The 21,450-nt window shown below is 44.3% G+C and overlaps 1 protein-coding gene across 1 annotated transcript; it reads right to left on the reverse strand.

Annotated features, from left to right (window-relative positions):
* Nucleotides 1-2,215: 2,215 nt before the first annotated feature.
* On the reverse strand, nucleotides 2,216-19,031 carry Usp11 (ubiquitin specific peptidase 11). Its single transcript, XM_052728689.1, has 21 exons — nucleotides 18,834-19,031; nucleotides 10,922-11,031; nucleotides 10,626-10,756; nucleotides 10,345-10,462; nucleotides 9,857-10,002; nucleotides 9,658-9,719; nucleotides 9,436-9,535; nucleotides 8,877-9,050; nucleotides 8,632-8,790; nucleotides 8,096-8,320; nucleotides 7,894-7,977; nucleotides 7,707-7,801; nucleotides 6,329-6,535; nucleotides 4,707-4,756; nucleotides 4,240-4,512; nucleotides 4,085-4,155; nucleotides 3,716-3,828; nucleotides 3,297-3,446; nucleotides 3,093-3,208; nucleotides 2,814-2,902; nucleotides 2,216-2,730 (listed from the first exon to the last, which is right to left on the reverse strand). The coding sequence occupies exons 1-21, from the start codon at nucleotides 18,983-18,985 to the stop codon at nucleotides 2,596-2,598; spliced, it is 2,760 nt and encodes a 919-aa protein (XP_052584649.1). The 5' UTR covers nucleotides 18,986-19,031; the 3' UTR covers nucleotides 2,216-2,595.
* Between the last annotated feature and the right edge of the window lie 2,419 nt (nucleotides 19,032-21,450).

The following is a 21,450-nucleotide window of genomic DNA, read 5'->3' on the forward strand; positions in this document are numbered from 1 at the left end:
ACAAATACCACCCCCAAACAACAACAAAACAACAACCAAACAGACCAAGGCTAGCCTGGAATGTGAGACCCTGTCTCCAAATAAACAAATAAAACATGTTTAGCTGATATAGCTCAGCAGATAAACTCACCTGCACCAAGACTGAGTTCAATCCCTGGGACCCACATGGTTGGAGAGAATTGATTCTCAAACATTGTCCTCTGACCTCCACCTGTGTGCCATGGCCCGCAAGCGCGCGCGCACACACACACACACACACACACACACACACACACACACACACGCGCACGCACACACACTGCACACAAAATAAAATAAATTTTTAAAAAATCAACAGATTCAGAACTAATAAAGATATTAACTAGTAGAGAACATCACTGTATAATAATAATGATGTGATATAATATTCTTGATCTTTGATTGTGGCATAGAGCTAAAACTCTGGGATTCCAGGTATATGCTACCATGGCCAATGTTACATTTTATTCCTTTCTTTCCTTTTCCTTAGTGACAGTGTGGGAGGAGTCCACTGTTCATAAAAAGCCCTTTTAAGCATACTTGAGTTTATAGTAATGAGGTGGCCCTTGGCGTGTCCCCAAATAGCTTCAGAATAGGGGCTCATTGCTATAGGAAATAACCTAGTGGTTAGAAAACTGGAACTTTAGGACTAGCATGGTAGTGCATGACCAGAACCCCAGCAGGAAGATCAGGAGTTCAAAGTCATTCTTAGCTACATAATAAGTTTGAGGTTACCCTGGGATATATGAGATTGTCTCAACACCCCCTCACTCACCTCTAAAAAAGCAACCAAGACTTTCAGTCCCCACCACCCTAGGTAGGGGAGAGGGGCTAGAGATTAAGTTAATCACCGATAGCCAGTGATTTAGGCAATTATGTCTATTTACCTATGTAATGGAATTTCTGTAAGCACCCCTATATTAGGCTTAGAGAGCTTCTGGTCAGTAAGCATATGCATAAAGGGTCTGGAAGGTGCCCACTCCCCATATCTCACCCTCTACATGTCTTCCACTTAGCTGTTCCTGAGTTGTATGTCTCCTTTCTTTTACTTTTTTGCCAGGCCACTGCAAACTTAGTGGGAATAGCTCTTTGGGTGCCACTAATCAGTATTCCCTCCCTCACTAGGGCTAGGTAGCTTAGTTATACCCAGATGCCACACATTTATCCTGTCTATTCCACCCACAGCTGTTCCCAGAGGTGATGATTGGCTCCCCTGGGCAGCATCCTATGAGGGATGTTCAGTATTCACATTAATCTTTTGACTATTCAGTCATGTCCTTTGGCAAATAATCCCACTGTATTTTTCTCTGGGGAGATAGGAGCACAAGTTCCTAGTGGGGGTTGTGGTCCTGGTGGGACAGGGGACCAATCCCAGAGATAATAGAAACAGCTGGCCGACCTGGCCCAGGTATACTAGCTTCATAGTTCTTCTAAGGACAGTCTTCTCAGAGGGTAGTATTAGGACCTGAGTGGTGGTCAGTGAGTATCTTTATGCCCCCAAACAATGTTTGCCCACAGCTATGCCTGTCACTTCCACATGTGTCCTCAGTGTATTATCTGTAGTGCATTTCAGATCCCTCAAAAGATCTTCAGTTCAAGAATCTAGACTAATATACAGATAAGCTGATAGAAAAAGCCATTCCTTTACTTCTGTACCTGTTTTCCCGAAACTAGAGATGACAACTCTTTAGCAAGAGTCTACTAAGAGGGCAGGAGTTGATATTTGTAAAACACCTTGGAGCCAGATGTGGTAATGCATGCTTGTAATCCTAGTGTTCAGGAGGCAAACAGGAAGACTGCTTCAAGTTCAAGGCCAGCCTGGTCAATATAGCAAGTTCCAAGCTAGCCACATAATCCCTACAGCAAGTATTTTAAAAGCTTTTGAAAGACAGCACCTATGGCACAGGCGATTGATAACCACTCAAAACTGCCAGGTGTTGTAGCCACGCCTTTAATCCCAGTACTCGGGAGGCAGAGGCAGGTCAATCTCTGAGTAGAAAGAAGGCCAGCCTGGTCTACCCAGGGAGTTCCAGGACAGCCAAAGCTACATTGACAGACCCTGTCTCAAAAACAACAAACCCACTCAGAACAACATCAACCACATACCACACCTGATCTTCAATAAGTACGCAGAACAAAGACCTATGTACATAGGGAAGAAAACAGTAAGTACATAGAGAAAAAAACAACAACACTGTTAAGCGTGGGACAGACTGGAGCTTTTATGTATATTTAACACAGCAGAAGGAATATGGTGTCAATAAGAAAATACACTCTGTGTTCATGTGAACCCCTTACCAGCTACTAAGAACACTTTGGGGTAAGGAAAAGATGGGAAGGGGCAGCATAAATAAGACTAAGAGGGGAAGTCACTGCTGTACGGGCACACACAGGAAGGGGCACACTGCAAGGGGCACAGGGCCTCTTCTTTCTGAGAGAGTAATACAGCGGTACAAGAAAACAGTAGCCACAGACTAAGCCTGCAATGCCTGGGGGGCAATGAACACAGGTAAGGGTTGGGGGAGACATGAGGGAGTGGTGAAAGGGGCTTCCTTCTCTGTGGTAGTTCCAGCGCCCCTAGTTAACATCCATGATTTCAGGGTTGGGTGTAGAATCAGAGGCAGGAGAAGCGGGGGTGCCAGATGAAGCAGTCTGGGACTGGCGTCGACCCACATCTTGGCGTTGGTAGAACAAGACATAGGCTGCCTTGGACTGTAGGAAGAGGCCATGGGTCAGTTTGGAAGTCAGAAGGGGATAATAGGAAAGGGGGGCAAGTGGGGATACAGAAGCTATACCTCAATCTGATTCTCATTCACAGGTGAGACACTATTGTCATCAAAGTAGTGCCACTGGCCACTGTCCTTGTTGCAGGCAAATGTTGTATCTGAAATAAACAAAAAGCCATTCTTACCACCCTCCTGGCTCTCTGGGGTATCCACATCTACTTTTATGCTCACCTTGCCTTGATAATTTTGTCTCTGGCCCATATACCTAGTCACATATTGGGTACATCCTGACCCCTAGTATAACCCCCTATCCCCAGGGCATTTCCCTGCCCAAAGGCTGGCACATACAGTGTCCATCACGCATGCCACCATAATGATTGGAAACTGCGATGAGATCATATTTGTACAGGTCTGGAGCAGACTCATTCTTTGGTTTGATGACAAACTCAGAAAAATCCAGGTCCCTGTGGGTGAGAAGACAGTAAATACTGGTGGGGTCCACCTGTGCCTTCCCATTTCCCACACACAGCCTTTCTCTCAAAGGCTCCTGACCGGATAGGAAACTGCACCAGGGTGTCCAACTTCTCCCGAGAAAATTTGGAAAACGAAAAACGCTTCAGGTGGATAATGAGAACTTCAGGCAACATCCAGAGGTCTAGCTTCTTGGTGGCCAGCTGGTGCTGCTTGCAGGAGGAACAGTACCTACAGATAGAACCCAAGTCAGGAATGGACAGACACTCTGAGCACCTGCCTTGTGTGTTCTTCATGCACACCATCTGGCCTACAGAGCTTCCTTCTCATTCCTTCCCTCTCCCTCTCAGACAGCTTCACTAAGAGACTGCAGGCATGTACCACTTGCTTTCATTTTGTAAAGGATGCTCTGACTTTCAGTATGCCTGGTACTCTCATTTGTTCTTGTTTGTGAGTATTTCTGTTAAACAAAGGCTCTCCTGACCATGCCAGGCCCTCACCAAGGGTTCTCCTTCTCAAGGGTTTCCACAGTGGTAAAGAGTTTGATGCACTCCTGCAGCTGCACTGGACTTTTCTTCAGCATGTAGCCCACGCAGTCATGCTTCACATAGCCCTGGGGAGGGGAGTTAGTGTCCAGAGGATCAGGCATGAGGAAGGTCAAGAAAAATATGGCAGTGTGGAATCACAGACCAAGTGAGTCAGAACCTGAGGCCATGGCGCTCCCAGAAGTGTGGAGGTGCCAAGACCAGGCCGGTCCTGGACCTGAATCTCTTGGCTCTGTTCCTAGCTGAAGTTAGGGGGAGGATGCATAAAGGGTTGAGGTATGAGCAGTAAAGATCTCCCATCCCTAGGGTCCCATTTCCATTTACCTCAGCCTCCACTTCATCGTAGTAACGCTTCTTCATCTCTGGCTCCCAATCCATGGCAATGTATGGCTGAGCTAGGGGTGCAGAGGAAAAGGTTATGTTTCTGTTGCTAAGAGATCCTTCCTCCTGCTATCTGAAACCCCAGGCAAATGACATACTTTGAACTTCCTCAGGGGAGGTGGTCCGGTCACTGGTTCCATTGGAATTCACTGTCTGCAGAGTAAACAGTTGCTTTCGTCGTCGCCTTGGGGGCCACTGAGATGTGTGAAGGCTGTTGTCTAAGAGGAATGGGCATCTCCTGGTGACCCCAGAGCTGGGCCCAGCCTGCTCCTGCTCTGTTTCTTGGACACTACTGCTAGTGGAAGGCCCAGGCACTTCCTCTTTTTCTTCATCACTGCTGCTGTCTTCGTTGTCATCATCATCCTCATCACCTAGGATGAGAAGGACATCAGGGATGGAAATGTGGGTACTCCAGGGAACTGGGCTTCAACACATATCCTGAGGGACCCTGTATGGGTCATACATATCCCCCAAACCTACTGCTCCTCAGCCCTTTACCCCTACAAAGTAAGATACATTCATCCTTATTGGGCCTCTCTCCCTTCTCACCTCCTTGTGGCCTCACCTTTCTCATCCCCATCATCCTCATCTGAGGTGGGTTTGGTCACGTAGCGTCTGTAACAGAGCAGAGAAGACTCCCAAGGCAGGGGCACAAGGATGGTAAGGCATCCCAAGGTTTTACTTGGGTATGGTAAAGAAGTCAGTGGTAAACTTACACATAAACAGGTTTCTTTCTTCCCTTCCTAGGTCTTGAGAATGCTAAGCTAATGCTTCAACACTGAGCAACATTCTCAACCCTTATCTGAAAATTTTTTATTTTGAGGCATTTTTTTTTGGTTTTTTGAAACAAGGTTTCTCTGTGTAATAATAGCCTTGACTGTGCTGGAACTTGCTCTGAAGACCAGCCTGGCCTCAATCTCACAGAGAACTGCCTGCCTCTGCCTCCTGAGTGCTAGAATTAAAGGCATGCACCACCACTGCCTGGCAAGGATGAACTTTTGAATTAGAATGTAGGAGAAATTAATCCAGATAATGTAGCTTTGCTTGCCTTCCATAGTAAGGACTCTGGATTTTAGATACAAGAATAAACTACTAGTAAAAATACATCCAAGTCTGCGGAGCAAAGGGAACACTCCTCCACTGTTGGTGGGAGTGCAAACTTGTACAACCACTGTGGAAATCAGTATGGCGGTTTCTCAGAAAATTGGGAATCGATCTACCTCAAGACCCAGCCATACCACTCTTGAGCATATACCCAAGGAATGCTCAATCATACCACAAAGATACATGCTCAACTATGTTCATAGCAGCACTATTCGTAATAGTCAGAACCTGGAAACAACCTAGATGCCCTTCAACTGAAGAATGGATTAAGAAAATGTGGTACATATACACAATGGAGTACTACTCAGCAGAGAAAAACAATGACGGCATGAAATTTGCAGGCAAATGGAACTAGAAAAAATCATCCTGAGTGAGGTAACCCAAACCCAGAAGGACAAACATGGTATGTACTCACTCATAAGTGGATACTAGATATAAAGCAAAGAACAATCAGACTACAACCCACAGAACCAGGGAGGCTACATAGCAGGGGGGACCCTAGGATGACTGTGGCTTACAATAAGTTTTGGTTTTACTCAATTACTGGGCAAGCCTCAGAAACATTTCACTATTAGGATAAAAATTTGTACTGTATCAAGCTGATAATAGAAAAAAAATAAATAAATAAAAATGAAAATAAAATACATCCAAGTTTTTCTGTAGAGATAATTAGATAATTACATACAAAATGAAATTGTCTCTACTTTTTTTTTTTTTTTTTTTTTGGTTTTTCAAGACAGGGTTTCTCTGTGTAGCTTTGCGTCTTTCCTGGAGCTCACTCTGTAGCCCAGGCTGGCCTTGAACTTACAGAGATCCTTCTGCCTCTGCCTCCCAAGTGCTGGGATTAAAGGCGTGCGCCACCACCGGCCAGCAAATTGTCTCTACTTTATCTTGTTCACCTCTGTATTCCCAGTACCAAAGAGAAGCCAGAGGTTTAGAAAAAGAAAAAGCCCTGGAAGTTCTTCTGCCATGTTCAATTTGAACTGTCATTTGGATGTGCCAAACTCAGAACCCAAGTCTGAGTGTTGACCTTGGTCTCCTCACTCAAACCCACCTCCCCAACCCTAGAAAAGTGGTACTTACGAAAGCCGGTACATCAGGATGTTATATAGGCCCTCCCAGGAGAACCGGTCCCGGGGCACAGACACCAGGAGAGGGTGCCCAAAAAGTATCAGACCATAGTAGGAGTTGTTGTAGTCTCGGGATGGGGTGCGCTCTCGCAGGTAAACAGGAACCACAATATCATCTCTTGAACCCTCAACAGGTTCAATCCGACCGGTCACCTCATATCTGTGTGTGTATGGTGGGGGTGGGGATGATTAGTTTATTTTTGACTAAAGAATCACAAGAAAGATTCCCTAACTTTGCCCTCCAATTGCTCCATTCATTCACCTCAGTCCAAAAAAGTGTAGGGTTTTCTTTTTTTCATTTATTATTAGTGAGTGTTTTTGAGTATGGGTGTACACATGCCATGACACACATGGAGGTTAGACTACATTTTTCAAGAGTCAGTTCCCTCCCTCCATCACGGGTTCAGGTTGTCAAGCTTGTGCAAGTGTTTTTACCCACTGAGCCATCTTGCCTGCCTCTCCCAAATATTTTATCATTCTTATTTTATGTGTATGGGTATTCTGCCTGTATGTATGTCTGTGTATCAAACGTGTGCCTGGTGACTGCAGAGGCCAAAAGAGGGCATTGGAGCCCCTGAGACTAGAGTTACAGATGGTTGTGAGCTTCCATGTGGGTACTGAAAATTGAACCTGGGTCCTCTGGAAGAGTAGCCAGTACTCTTAATCAGAGTAATCTGTCTATCCTTTTCCCAAAATATTTTAAGGGGCCTAAAAATCTGTAAAATATTTGGTACTTTATGAACTACTAGATGACTTTCATAGTACTTTGTCTATGTGCTGTTTTAGAAAGAGCTTTGGTAACATGGAAATACTGAGGAGGTTAATAAAAAACAAGGATTAAAACACTTTTCCTGTGGAAAACACTTTGGTTTACAAAGAAAATTTCTATTCACAAAGCACTGTTTAGTTTTTAGTTGCCCAAAGTTTAAAAACTCTTGTGGAAAGCAAGGCATAGTTCAGTGGTAGGGCACTTGCCTAGCATGCAGGGGGCTTGGATTCTAATTCCAGCACCCACAAAATGGATACATTTCAAAAGGAGCATATTGCTGGACATAGCGGTATATACCTTTAATCCCAGTACCTGGGAGGCAGAGGTGGGTGGATCTTTTAAATCTGAGGACAGTATGGGCTACATTTTCCAGGTCAGCTAGGGCTATACAGGGAGACAATCTCTCTGCCTCTGTGTCTCTATACTTATTTATTTATTTATGAGTATAAATATTGGACTAAGAGTACTTGCCTAACATGCTTCTGGGTTCCATCCCCAGCAAGGCAAAACAAAAGGTGGAGGGAGCTTCCTCTATTTAACCCCCCTTAGTCTTGTCACTCACACAAAGATATCATCACGATCCAAGATGCCACTCAGAGGATCCTCCAGCTGGTAGAGCTTATAGAATCGGTGACTGAAGACATCAGCTACTATCATCTGGGAACAGGACGGGGCATGGGAACAGTCAGTGTGCAAGGCCCTTCTTCCTTTAAATCCTATCTACCCAGCCTCCCTCTGCAAAGTCTTACCTTGTCTGGTGCAACACTTGTGTGTGTGGACAGAGCCACACACAGATCTGAAATATTGCCTTTCTTGGGGACCACAACCCGGTGCTGAGGGAGAAATGCCATCCATAGAAGATGAAAAGAGCTTATGGCAGGTTAATGCAAAAAACCTTGAGGAAAGTAATCAAATTCTGACATGTCCCTCATTGTGTTCCCATACCCTCACCTGTTCTGGCTTGCGGCGGGGATCCATGGGGACAAAGAAGACCTCCAAGACCCTCCTGGAGCAGACAGGCAGTGGCACACTGAGGTAGCAGAAGGGGTCAAAGGTCACAGAGACATTGCCACAATCAGGGCACACCAGAGTGGACTTGAAGAGGCCATGGAAAGTATCCACAATCACAGAATCATTTCGTCGTTTATGGTTTTGCCAGGCTTCCTGAGCCACTTCCTGTTGACAAGTGTCATGGTGGGTTAGGAGCAGAGGGAAAGCTTGGGGGTGGATTCATAGGGGTTTTAGGGAAAGAGTGACAGCTCGGTCTATCTGGAACCTATGTTTACTGTCAGATCTGGGATTTATGAAGGACAGGAGCCTGATTAGGGTTAACTCTGAGGTAGGTATGGGAGCAGACATGGTGCGATGACTAAGGTTGGGGTGAAGGTCAAGGTAGGGGAAATGAGGAAATGGTAAGATGTTAGGTAGATCAGGGAAACCAGAGAACTCCTAAGGCCATGGCCATGTAGCTTTAATGGGTAGCCTACCAAATCTGGTCGCCCAGCACCATTGCACAGCTCAACATATTCTTTCTTTTTGACTCGATTGAGGTCCTCATGTAACCCATCCAGGAGGAATGACAGTAGTTCCTGTGAGTCATGCTGTTGGTAGCCCAGAAACTGGGATGCAAAATGGCCAACCTTGTTCTGAGGAGACAGTCAAATGGTAGAGTGAGCAGGAGTTAGGAGAAACAAGAGAAAGGAAGGTGGGAGGCCAGGGGGTTGAGTCACACCTTGAACACATTCGGCACAATGGAGCGGTGGTAGCCAGACCAAGTCTGCTTTACCAGATCTGCATAGGCCTCAGCAAGCTCACCCTTCATGCCCAGAGGGTTCCGGAAATTGAGTTCCTCCAGGTAGCGGTTGTTGAGAAAGTACTCCGTAAGCTGTGGCACATTGCTGAGGCACTGTGGTAGTGGGGCCCAGTGAAAGAGGTAGAGGAGAGGTGAGGTGGCCCAAGTGAGAACAGAAAAAGGAAGGCGGAGAGGGAAATGGGAGAGAGAAGGGGAAGGGTTGGTGGTGTGAATGCAGTAAAAGTATCAGGGAAAGATGTCAGTATCTCTGGAGGAGGGAAATGGTAGTGCCAAAGGAAAGAAGGGAGAATGGGGAGCAAGTAGAGGGAGAAGGTGTTGATACTTCAAGAGAAAATGTGGGCACATCAGATCAGATTCATGGAGCCTTGGCTTTCAACCTGACCCCTTGTACTATAATCAGCATTCCCCCACCATCCCCTAGCTCTGTCCCCAGTACCTAACCCCTGTAGCTGTGCCAGACATGATCTCATGGCCCAACCTGTAGGGCCGAGTTCATGAAGCACGTGTTGCCCAGATTGGTAAGGCCACAGATGCCCGGCTGGCCCTGGAATTCTTCATCCTCTTCTGGCACGTTGTTCCTGGGGTTGGATGAGAAACCCTATGAGCTAAAGGGCCTACTACAGGTGGGTGCTCTGTACCCATAGGTTTTATCTGACTACTGTGGGGTGCCCCAACTCTGCATGACACCCCGAGGGCTCACATGCCACACAGCTGTGCGCTGGGCCAAGTGCCATCTTTGTTTCGGGTCTCCATGATGACCAACTGGGTTAGAGGTAGAGAAAGGAAAAAGAGAAGTATTAATGGAAGGCCTAAAGGGCACCCTGCCCTTCCCTGGTCTGACTACTGCCAGAAATCTGTCCACTAGGCTACCTGTACAGAGAAAACTTCCCCATTGTTACCTGCCCAGTCTCAAGGGAGGCATCAAGTAGTGTGATCTGTGTATTGCACAATCGATCCAAAGAGCCCTCTGAGTTCTTGATCCAGAGGCGTGTGTCTTCCTGAGGCTCCACCAGAAACTGCTCCCGAGCTGTTTGCAAGACTAGGTCTGTGGAGGGTCATGGAACATGACCATATATTCTGGGGCCCCAGAATACTAATCCATTTGATAGCTTTAGCTCATTTTCAGACTTAACACACTCAGAACTTGAGACCCTCCCAGTAAATAAACACTCTTTTCCACCCCACTCAAGCAACTGGACTATAGCTCATCCTCTCTGGACTCCAGTAGACACCCAGGGTCAATGCTCAACTTGGCCGCCACCACTTTAGTCTTCCAGTTTGACTGCTGCCTTCTCAGGATGCTGTAACTTGATCCCCACACATCCTCAAGTCACTGTGTGACTCACGATTAGAAACAACAATTTGTTCCAGAGGCCCTGAGACTCACCCAGAGAATCAGTGTGGCTGAACTGAATGGTAAGAGCCGTTTCCATATCACTGTGCTGGACAAGCAGCAGCTCTATTGGGTATAATTCCACCTTTCGGACTCCAGGAAGTTCTATGACCTGTGAAGGCAGAGGGGTACCAACACCCATAAACTCACCCAACTGACAGGGGAATACAGGTACACACAACTCTGGACCTACCCTGAGCCTACATGGTCTTCCTCCTCCCCAACTTCCCATAAAAAACTAACATACAACCCTAGCATGTGCCCCACCCATATACCTTGCGCTCAATAGGAGGCTGGCCATCTTCTAAGCCATACCAGCTGACCAGGTAATTCCAAGCAGTTGCTGGGAGCAGCACATAATCATCTCCTTCTAGCAGTCCCTCCCTGAGGTGCCAGCTTATCTGATCTGCAGGGGGTAAGGGGGTGGACAAAGCAAAGCATGGATTAAGAAAGGAACTCTGGCCACTCCATCAATGACTAAGCATAGAGAATGTGTGTATGGTCACTTGTGGGGACAGAAAGGATCAGAACTCCAGCACAAGGTTGATGGGGAGAGGCAGAAGCTTGGTACCTTCGAAGAGCCCAGCATTGTTGATACAGCCAGGAAAGGTGTTAGCATCCTGGTTCCCTTCTTTCACGTACACCTCCCACTGTTTATACCAGTGTTGCTCCACAAGGAACCTGGAACCCAGACAGACAACAAGGGTGTCATATGATTATTTACGAGCTAGCTATACAACTTCTCATCACTTGCAAAATTAACTATCAATCCACTATAATTCAAGAAGAAAAATTTCAGCAACATGTAAAAATAAGTGAAAAGCAAAATTTATTCAGTGAAATGCATATTTGGACATGAGATTACTCAAATTTTTTCATTCATTACCCTCTGTTTTTTTAAATGAAATCTTATAACACCCAGACAGGCCTGAAATATACTATATATGTAGCCCAAGCTGGCCTTAAGCTCTCCAGATCTTTCTGCTTCAGCTTCCCAAATGCTGGGAGTAAAAGGTGTGTACCTACCCCCATTTTCAGCTATGCTATGAATTTGGTTTGGGGTCTCTTTTGAGACATGGTTTCACTACACAGTACTGGTTGGCAGTGAACTTGTTGCTTCAGCTTCCATGCTAGGATTATAGACATATATCACACTTGGCTTTGAATTTCTGTGTTTTTGTGTTTTGTGTTTTACCCTCTCCACTCCCCAGACCATGCCATATCATTCGTTCCAGGAAAACACACATTCCCACCTAGGAGCTCATGCCACAAATCTATCATTCAACCTACCAACATGTACATCATCATTCCTCTTTCCAGCTTTACTGGCCTCTACAGTTAGTTTATGAGGTTCTCTTATGAAGTAGAGTGAATTTAGTTAATAATATTTTCAACGCAAAGGGAGGCATGGCTCAACTTTAAAAACAAGATTTTATTTTTAATTATGTGTATCCCTACATGTCTGTGGGTGGACATGTGCACATGAGTGTAAGTGCTCACAGAGGCCAAAGGCAATTGTGAGCTGCCTTGACATTAGTGTTGGGAATTGAAGTTGGGTCTTCTTCAAGAGCAGTATACCCTTTTAACCACTGAACCATCTCTCTAGCCTCTCAACTTCTTAAAAAGTAGATTTTAAATGTAAATTTAACATTAAAATCACTCTGTAGCAAAACTTCAGTTTGTTTAGGATTGGGAATATAGTTTAATCGTAGACCACTTGCCTAGCATACAAGAGGTCTTAAATTGAATTCTCTCTCTCTCTCTCTCTCTCTCTCTCTCTCTCTCTCTCTCTCTCTCTCTCTCTCTCTCACACACACACACACACACACACACACACACACACACACACACACACACACACACCTAGCCAGGTAAGCACTTGGAAGGAAAATTGCTTTGAATGTGGGGGGAAATAAATGTAGACAGCACTCTGGGACAGATATCCTCAGAACAAAGTAGTACTGACTCAGGGCAGGATGGGATCAAAGCAAGGCCACTGATGACTGTTACCTGGTTAGAAAGAGTTAACCCCAATTACAGGGCACTGCATCATTGAAACACTGCTTAACTGCCTGCACAGAACACTCCTGCTTCAATGAAAGCCACCTCTTACCTAATAAACTCTCTGCTTGTGCCTTTTTCCATCTTAGTAAATTCTTTCATTACTCCTATCACCAGCCTATCACCACCACCCCGCACAACAATTTAAAAAAAGTTACAGGTGATAAATATAACATTGCTCTATCAAATTTATTTAAATAAGTTGAAGTACACATAAAGGCTTACTAGTAAGTTCTTTACTGCCCATTATCCTGTGGTCAACACACCAAAAGATAATTAAGATTTGGGTCTTTTGTATAAAATTACTATAGTCATCTTTTGTTGCCAAATTATTACCAATTCTTAGTGCTTTTTTTTTTTTTTGAGTCAGGGTTTCTCGTGTAGTTTTGGTGCCTGTCCTGGATCTCGCTCTGTAGACCAGGCTGGCCTCGAACTCACAGAGATCTGCCTGGCTCTGCCTCCCAAGTGCTGGGATCAAGGCATGCGGCATCACTGCCTGGCTTTAGTGCTTTCGTTTTCATACTTTTAATTATGTACGTGTGTTTGAGTATGTGCACATTATTTCAGGGGCTCTTGGAGGTAAGAAGAGGACATCAGATTCCCTGGAGCTAGAGTTACAGGTGTTTGTAGGCCACCTATATGAGTGTTGGGAACCAAACTCAGGACCTCTGTAAGCAGTATGTAATCTTAATTGCTGAGCTATTTCTCCTGCCCCCTTTTTACATTCTATTTTTTAAATAATTTATTTAAATTTATTTTATGTACATTGGTGTGGAGGTGTCAGGTCCCCTGGAACTGGAGTTACAGACAGTTGTGAGCTGTCATGTGAGTGCTGGGAATTGAACCCGGGTCCTCTGGAAGAGCAGCCAATGCTCTTAACCACTGAGCCATCTCTCCAGTCCCTACATTCTACTTTTTTGTTTTGAGACAAGGTCTTACTTTGTAGGTCTGGCTGTCCTGGAACTCACTATATAGACTAGGCTGGCCTAGTACTCAGAGATTGCCTGTCTCTGTCTCCAGAATGCTGGGATTAAAGGCACGCGCCATCAACGTCTGACTGCATACTCTTAATTCATCTCTTTTGTTGAGACAGGATCCTATGTAGCCCAGGCTGACCTTGAACTATGTAAGGAGGATGACCATAAGCACCTAATAATCTTTACTTATGTTCTTATAAAACTAACTATACTTCTTGTCCTGCTTATAATGTTTTTCTTTGAGACTGAGTTTCACATTTTTTTTTTGAGACAGGGTTTCTCTGTGTAGCTTTGCACCTTTCCTGGAACTCGCTTTGGAGACCAGGCTGGCCTCGAACTCACAGAGATCCACCTGCCTCTGCCTCCCGAGTGCTGGGATTAAAGGCTTGCGCCACCACCGCCCGGCTGAGTTTCACATTGTAGCTCCACAGTTGGACTAGAACTCATTATGTTGCCCTGGATAGCCTCAAACTCATGGCCCTCCTGCTTTAGCTTCCCAAGTGCTAGAATTTCAAACGTGTTTTACCATGCCCATCTTGTTTTCTAAATATTCTTCCCAGACTGGCCTCAAACTTGAGGCAATCTTCCTTCTTCTGCCTCCTGAATGCCGAAATCACACAAATGAGCCACCATGACCATATCTCTTAAGTACTGCTTATCTGTCTTTCCAAACTTGGCAAAAATGTTCTTTTATGCCTAAATTATCTCTGGGAGATAACACAAAGTTGCTTTTCTCCCATAAAAGGATGGATATATATATATATTCATATATATATTCATTCAATTTTTTTTTTGGTTTTTCGAGACAGGGTTTCTCTGTAGCTTTGGAGCCTGTCCTGGACTAGCTCTGTAGACCAGGCTGGCCTCGAACTCACAGAGATCCGCCTGCCTCTGTCTCCTGAGTGCTGGGATTAAAGGCATGAGCCACCACGGCCTGGCTCATTCAATTTTTTTGAGACAGACTTCACTGTATGACCTGGAACTCACTTTGTAGACCTGGCCTGCCTTTGTTTCCAGAGTGTTGGCATTAAAGCATGTGCTACACCACCGGGAAGTTTCAATTTGAAATTTTTGTAAATTTTTATTTTTTCCAACTTTTTTTTTTAAACAACTTCACATGTAGCCTACATTGACCTTGACTTGCTGATCCCCGTCTCTACCTCCCTAGTGCTGGGATTAAAGAACCTACAAGTATGTGTTAGCATTCCAAGTTCTTCCTATTTAAAATATTTTTGAAAATGACACATCAAAAAAATGAACTTTGGAGGCTAGCAAAGAACTATCACAAGTCTGTGGCCAGCCTGAGCTACAGTGTGAGATTTCAAAATAAAAAAGTTTATCTTCCTAAGTACAGTTGATCATGTAGGATTAGCCATATTACTGTAAATATCTTTCCTCAACCTTTCTTAATGTCCTCTTCATATACTGTGCACCTCTCTAAACCTAGCTATCTTTCTTCCTTTACTTAGGAACTCCAGCTGGGCCTGGCAGAGATGGCACATACCCTTGATCCCAGCACTCAGGAGGTAGAGGCAGGCAGATCTCTGAGTTCAAGATCAGTCTGGTCTACAGAGCGAGTTTCAGGACAGCCAGGGCACACAGAGAAACCCTGTCTCGAAAGAAAACAAAGAACTCCACAGTTGTTTACTCTGTTAGGAAGTTGTCTGTACCCTGTACAAATCTGCCCAAGGTTTCTTAACTATCCTTGATTTAAATGTGTAGATAATTCATTGTCACAAGAACTAAAATTTTCTAAGGAAGTTACCTTTTTAAAGTTTTGAATGTGGTCTCAAAACATAAGCCCTTTAGGGCTGGGTCAAGTGTTTGCTGTGTTTGGATCCTCAGTATCTACATACAAACTGAGCAAAAAAATCTGGCATATTGGTAATCTCAGTACTTGCGGGGGAGTGGAGACAGAATATAAGAGGTTTGCTGGCTAGTCTGGCTGAAACAGACCTCTAGGTTCAACCAGAAGCCCTGTATCAAAAAATAAGGTGGAGGGCGGATAAGATGGAGGTGCTTGCCACCAAGCTGGCTGACTTGAATTTGATCCCTCAGGACCTACACAGTGGAAGGAGGGAACTGACTCCTGCAACTAGTTCTCTAGCCTCCTCCAGCACATTGAGTCACATGGTGTGCCCCAGCCCCCAAATAAATGCATCTAAGAAGTTTAATCATTAAAGACAATCTACTATTAAACCAAGGGTGGGAGGTGCAGATAATACTGACACAGATACACAACTTGGAGCTAGTCCTTGAGTTCAAATGCTTTATAAACACATATTTCCCAACTATGGCAGCAAACCCATATAGAACTTTGAGATACTTTGCTCTTACCTAATTTAGATAAGCATCAAAAAGTGGAGCTTGGCAAAAATGCTTCATAACTATTCCAACAGGAGAAACAAATTGGTTTTAATATTCAACCAACACTGGTGTGGTAATTTTTTTAATGAAGTGAAATTAACATAAAATTAACCCATTTTAAAGTGAACAATTCATTAACATTTAGTACATTCACAGCATTGTATACCCACCACTTCTATTTAGTTCCAAACATCTTCCTCATCCCAAAGAAGATCCACTACTGGCAGGGTAATTTAAAGACTATTGGCAAAGAAGACAGGGTTTCATGTCTTATCTACCAATGGAAAGGAACCAAAGCTTTGAGGACTTTTTGGACATCTCCAAATGAGCTACAAAAACAGTCTACTTACTGTTTATTTTCAGGATGGATTGAGGCTATTCCTTGCTGGAGAACTATGATATAATGGCAGAAAAATATCATTATATACTCCAGTTTTGGAATTGCAATTTATCTCCCCAATAATGTGTACACATTTCACTGGCACTGTTATTTAGGAACTCTGTAAAGTGGGAAAACCTGGAAAAGGCCCTAAAATGTAAAGAACAGCAATAGTCTAATATGGGTGGCCCTAAGAGGGAGGAACTGATGGGCTGGTAATGAGAGATTAGAGAAAAAAAAAGTTATATGGAAGTAGAGTACCAGCCTCCAAAAGCCTTGCAGGTCACTCAGGATTTTACCATTTATACTGCATGGGAAAGGAAGTTGTTGGACATCCTGGGGAACAGATGGATATGATATATACATATATTTAAATATATATATTTAAAAATTACTGCTTAACGGAAGAATGGCATCTTAACATTTGAGAAACCTGGAAGACAGAGCTATAACCAACAGATCAAGGTTAATGTCTCAAATCACATCATACAGATACCATTTACTATGTCATATATTGGGCTCACAGTATGCATCCAGTCTATTTCATAAACACAGTTTTTCTCTCTCTCTCTCTCTCTCTCCACACATATATATATATATGCAAATATGAATGGTGGAAAAGCTTTTCATGATAATGAAACATGTGAAAAGAGTCCTTTAATTCAAAATTTAGGATAACAGTTTCTCATGAAGCAGGGAGGGGAATTTCCATCTGAGAGGAGCACAGGATTTTTTAAGGTAATGTTCTGAATCTTCACATAAAACTGCAATTTTTTCTAATAAACCCACTGAAAATGGGGGGTGGGAAGCCAAGCATGGTGGTGCATGCATATAATCTCAGCCAGATTTCTGAGTTCAAGGCCAGCCTGGTATACATAGTGAGTTCCCTGACAGCCAGGGCTACATAATAGAGGCCCTGTCTCCAAAAAAAGAGGGGGCAAAATAATACAAAGACTTTTCTGTATGCCCTTAGATTCCCTAAATCTAACACACTTTACCCATTTGCTCTATTCTTATTTTTCCCATATCTATTTTGGGTTATTTTTATTTATCTTAAAATAGACAAAAAATGTGTGCATTTGTGGTATACAGCATGATATTTTGATATATACATTGCAAACACTAAAACAAAGCTACTTAACATATCAATTATGTCACTTTTTGGGGGGTAAGAACATGTAAAATCTATTAAGCAATTTTCAAGTATAGAACAGATTACTATTAACTATTATCACCATTTTGTACAATGGATCTCTTGAATTTGTTCCTCTTGTCTAACTCTGCATTCTATGACCAATATTTCCATAATCTATTCCATGTGCATTTTTACATATGCTAGTTTTTCAATCATTTGATAAGTTGCTTATACTATGGTTCCTTGTACCTAAATTTTCAATATGTATTTTTCACCAAACAAGGGATATTCTTTCAAAAACACATTACAATTATCACAAACAAGAAATTATCAGTAGTAATATTTTATCTACTGGCCTTAGTCAAATTTCATCGATTTTTTCCAATGAAATTTAGAGTGAAAGAGAAATAAATTATGAGAAAGAACCCTGATTTTTAAAAATAATTTATTTTTCCTTGTTCTAGGATCCAGCTGAGGATCACATGTTGCATTTAGTTGTGACTTGTTAAACTGCATTAATTCCTTCAATCTGGAACAGTTCTTCACCATCTGTCTTTCACGACCTTGCCATTTTTGAAGCATACAAACCATTTCTTTCAGGAGGATGTCCATCACTTTATGTAAAATGTTATACTATAATCTTTGTAGGTCTTACGAATTTCACAATTTAAAAGACGAGACGCAACTCGGAGAAATAAGAACCCGGAAGCAGTAAATTTTGAGGCACTGATTAGCATTTTTTTAAAATCAGTAAAGACAATTTGTCAAAGCTGTGGATTCTTTTTAAATAACCATTTTCTACTGATTACAAAATATTATCAAATAGAAAAAAATTCTCAAAGAACCTTCCTTTGTAATCATCTGCACTTTCTGCTGTCCTAGGAAGGAGGCCTTGGCTATAATAAATTTAAAAAACAAACAAACAAAAACTATCGCGTCACAATCTTTGCTCTTTCCCAGGCGCCATTTTCTGCCCTAGGCACCGCCCCTCCTCCACAGTTTGCCCCACCTCAGACCTTAGCCTCGTTCCCAGGAGCCAGGCACCCTCCCCATACCACCACTCCCTCCGCCCCTCGGCCCACAGCTATAGGCTATGGAGTTGCTCTTCAGCTGACGCCACCAAGCTCGTCTGGTTCACAGGCGCTCCAAGTACTCGTAGGCCGTTCCTCGCAACCGACGCAACGTTTCGTAACACACGCCACGCCCCCGCGTTAAGGACGGAGCCAGCCTCTTTTCCAGGCTCCAGGTTCCGAGACGCAGTCCCCTCTCACCCCCGCCCCGAAAGATGCAGTCCTCTACCTCCAAGGCCATTTCCCGCACGCCCCACCTCTGCCACAAACAAACCCCACTTTGTCCTCAGGCGGCTGACTGCCCCATTCAGGTCCCGCCTCTTCCCCAAACGTTCATTCACTAGCACCTCCACGCCCCCCATCTCCCGCTGGCCCACCAAGCCCCTTCCCCGCCTCGCACTGCTTCTTCCTCAGAATTTGGCTTCTAAGAACCCCGCGGATATTAACGCCCCCACAGTTCCCTTGGCCAAGGCTTCATTGAAGCCCAGCCTCACCAGCTTTCGCCAGCTCGCAGTGGACGCTCTCGCCCATTCTCGACTTGGCGCCACTGTTCGTCCAGGCCTGGCATTGCCTCGCGCTGTCTGTCTCTCTCCTCAGAGGAGGCCGGGATGGCAGCTGCAGCTGGGTCCGCTGCGACCGCCGCCATCACCGTCCGTCCTCCTCCAACTGCCGACGCAACTGAAGCTAGGAAGAGGACCCTCAACTGGCACTTCCGGATTCTGTCCCGGAAACGGAAGCAGAGCCCCCCAACAACCAGGGGGCTACTGCCATCTTGGAAACGTCACAATTAGACGGAAATTGAGTGGTGGGCTGTGATCTGTGCAACTAATACCAGGGGTTAACCCTCCAGTTTGGAACTAAGACACCAGTGCCTTGTGGAATTCTAACACTAGGTCAAAAGGTCTTATGGAAGGTGGAGGCCAAAGGTTTTCAAGATGAGCAAATATGTGCGTTTAGGGTCTCATAAAGAGTGCTTATGGCAAGTCTTCCTGACCCTTGCTCTGTTGAGGACTGTGGCCCCTACTGTGAAAGCAGCATTTTTGTTAGCCTAACTAGAATTACCTTTCATTGCACTACTCTTCTCATCCATCAAAACCAAATGTAGGGGCTGGAGAGATGTCACAGTGGTTAAGGGCTCGTGTTGCTCTTGCAACAATGATGGGGATTCAATTCCCAGTATCCACATGGTGGCTCACAACCATGCAAACACCAGTTCCAGGGGATCAGCAGGAATGCAAAAGGTGTAGATACATGCATATAGGGAAAACATTCATACACATAAAGTAAAATGGTTTTTTGGTTTTGTTTTTTTCGAAATAGGATTTCTCTGTGTATCCCTGGCTGTCCTGGAACTTGCTCTCTAGACCAGGGTGGCCTCAGAGATCCTCCTGCCTCCGGAATGCTGAGATCAAAGGCCTGTGCCACCACTGCCCGCTCTATTTTTTTTAAAATAAAATACAAAAACTTTACCACCTCCTGAGAGCCTCACAGCTGGAAGGCTTGCCTTCCTGAACTAGGGTGTGTGTGTGTGGTGTGTGTGTGTGTGTGTGTGTGTGTGTGTGTGTGTGTGTGTGTGTGTGATATCTTTCTGTCTTTCCCCAGAATTGCCCCCAACTCTATGAAGCCTCACAGCTGGAAGGCTTGCCTTCCGTGTGTGTGTGTGTGTGTGTGTGTGTGTGTGTGTGTGATCTTTCTTTCCTCAGAATTGCCCCCAACTCTATGAAGCCCAGGCTAGCATTTGATTTGCCTTGATCCAACTGCCTCAGCCTCCAAAGTGTAGATTACAGGCATGCACTTCAGCACTCAGCTTCCTGAACTAGAGTTACTCACCAGACAAATGTGAAGTCAGCTCTAAACCATGTGTTTGTTGGAGGCATAACAAATAGCCAGTATGCCCAATTTAAGTGACTTGTTGGACTTAAATAAATGCTTCAGGTGGCAGGTACTGTATTTTTTGGCCCATGATTAACAATGGGGGAAGCCGAGAGCCAGAAATGCCAAATCATTTGTCCCCAGCTAGGATGTGTTGTAGCAGTGCAGACCTAGTTGCAGAGCTGTGACCTTAAACACCAGGCAGATCCTCAAACTGTGGTCACAGGCTATCAGCTCAAGAAACCCTCTTGGGGGCCGGGCGGTGGTGGCGCACGCCTTTAATCCCAGCACTCGGGAGGCAGAGGCCGGCGGATCTCTGTGAGTTCAAGGCCAGCCTGGGCTACCAAGTGAGTTCCAGGAAAGGCGCAAAGCTACACAGAGAAACCCTGTCTCGCAAAAACCAAAAAAAAAAAATAAATAAATAAATAAATAAATAAGAAACCCTCTTGGGGGTTTCACTAAGTCAACACTATTTCTGCAGTATCTTCACTCTCATAATCATGCATATATGATGGAATTACCCAGAGGGTACTTTGGAATAAGCAAAAATTCTTTGGGTGTCCTCAAATCTTTATATAAAGGAATCTGAAGCCAAACATTTGAGAACCATTGAACGGACCAGGGTTTCTTTTGTTGTGTTTCTGATATAGGGTCTCAATTCTGAATATGAAGCTCAGGTTGGCCTTGAACTCATGGTGATCCTCCTGCCTTAGCCTTTCGAATACTCCTAGTACAGGGTTACAGGTGTGCCAGGCTCTAGGCCAGACTTTAACTTCAGCACTATTTTAATTTCTTCGTTGTGGGAAGCACTGTAGGATATTAACCTGTGCCCTGACCTCTTCTTCTAGAAAGTAGTGGCAACCCTCAAGACAACAAAAGCTGTGTACCTCGAAGACATTACCAGATGTCCTCTAGTGGGGAGGTTGTCTCTGGTGTAGAAACATCCTACTAGGCTGTTTACCATTTTCTATTAGGGCTCTCAGCCCTACAGGTTGGTGATGACTTTCTCTGTACTTCACCTACTTTTCTATTGGCCATCCTCACCTGCTGACAACCCATAAACTCCCCAAGATCATGACTTTGGGGCTAGTTTAGTGATTGCCTTCATTAGTAACAAATAGTACACACAGGCAAGAACAAACTTTTAAGACTTGCCTTTCCATACCTACATAAACCCATGTGCATACATGTCTCCTTGCACAGTTCAACCCTCCTCACTCTCACAAGATCTAATTTACC

The sequence above is a fragment of the Peromyscus californicus genome, unplaced genomic scaffold (assembly GCF_007827085.1).
Source record: "Peromyscus californicus insignis strain IS unplaced genomic scaffold, ASM782708v3 Scaffold_10__1_contigs__length_136768540, whole genome shotgun sequence".
Lineage (NCBI taxonomy): Eukaryota > Metazoa > Chordata > Mammalia > Rodentia > Cricetidae > Peromyscus > Peromyscus californicus.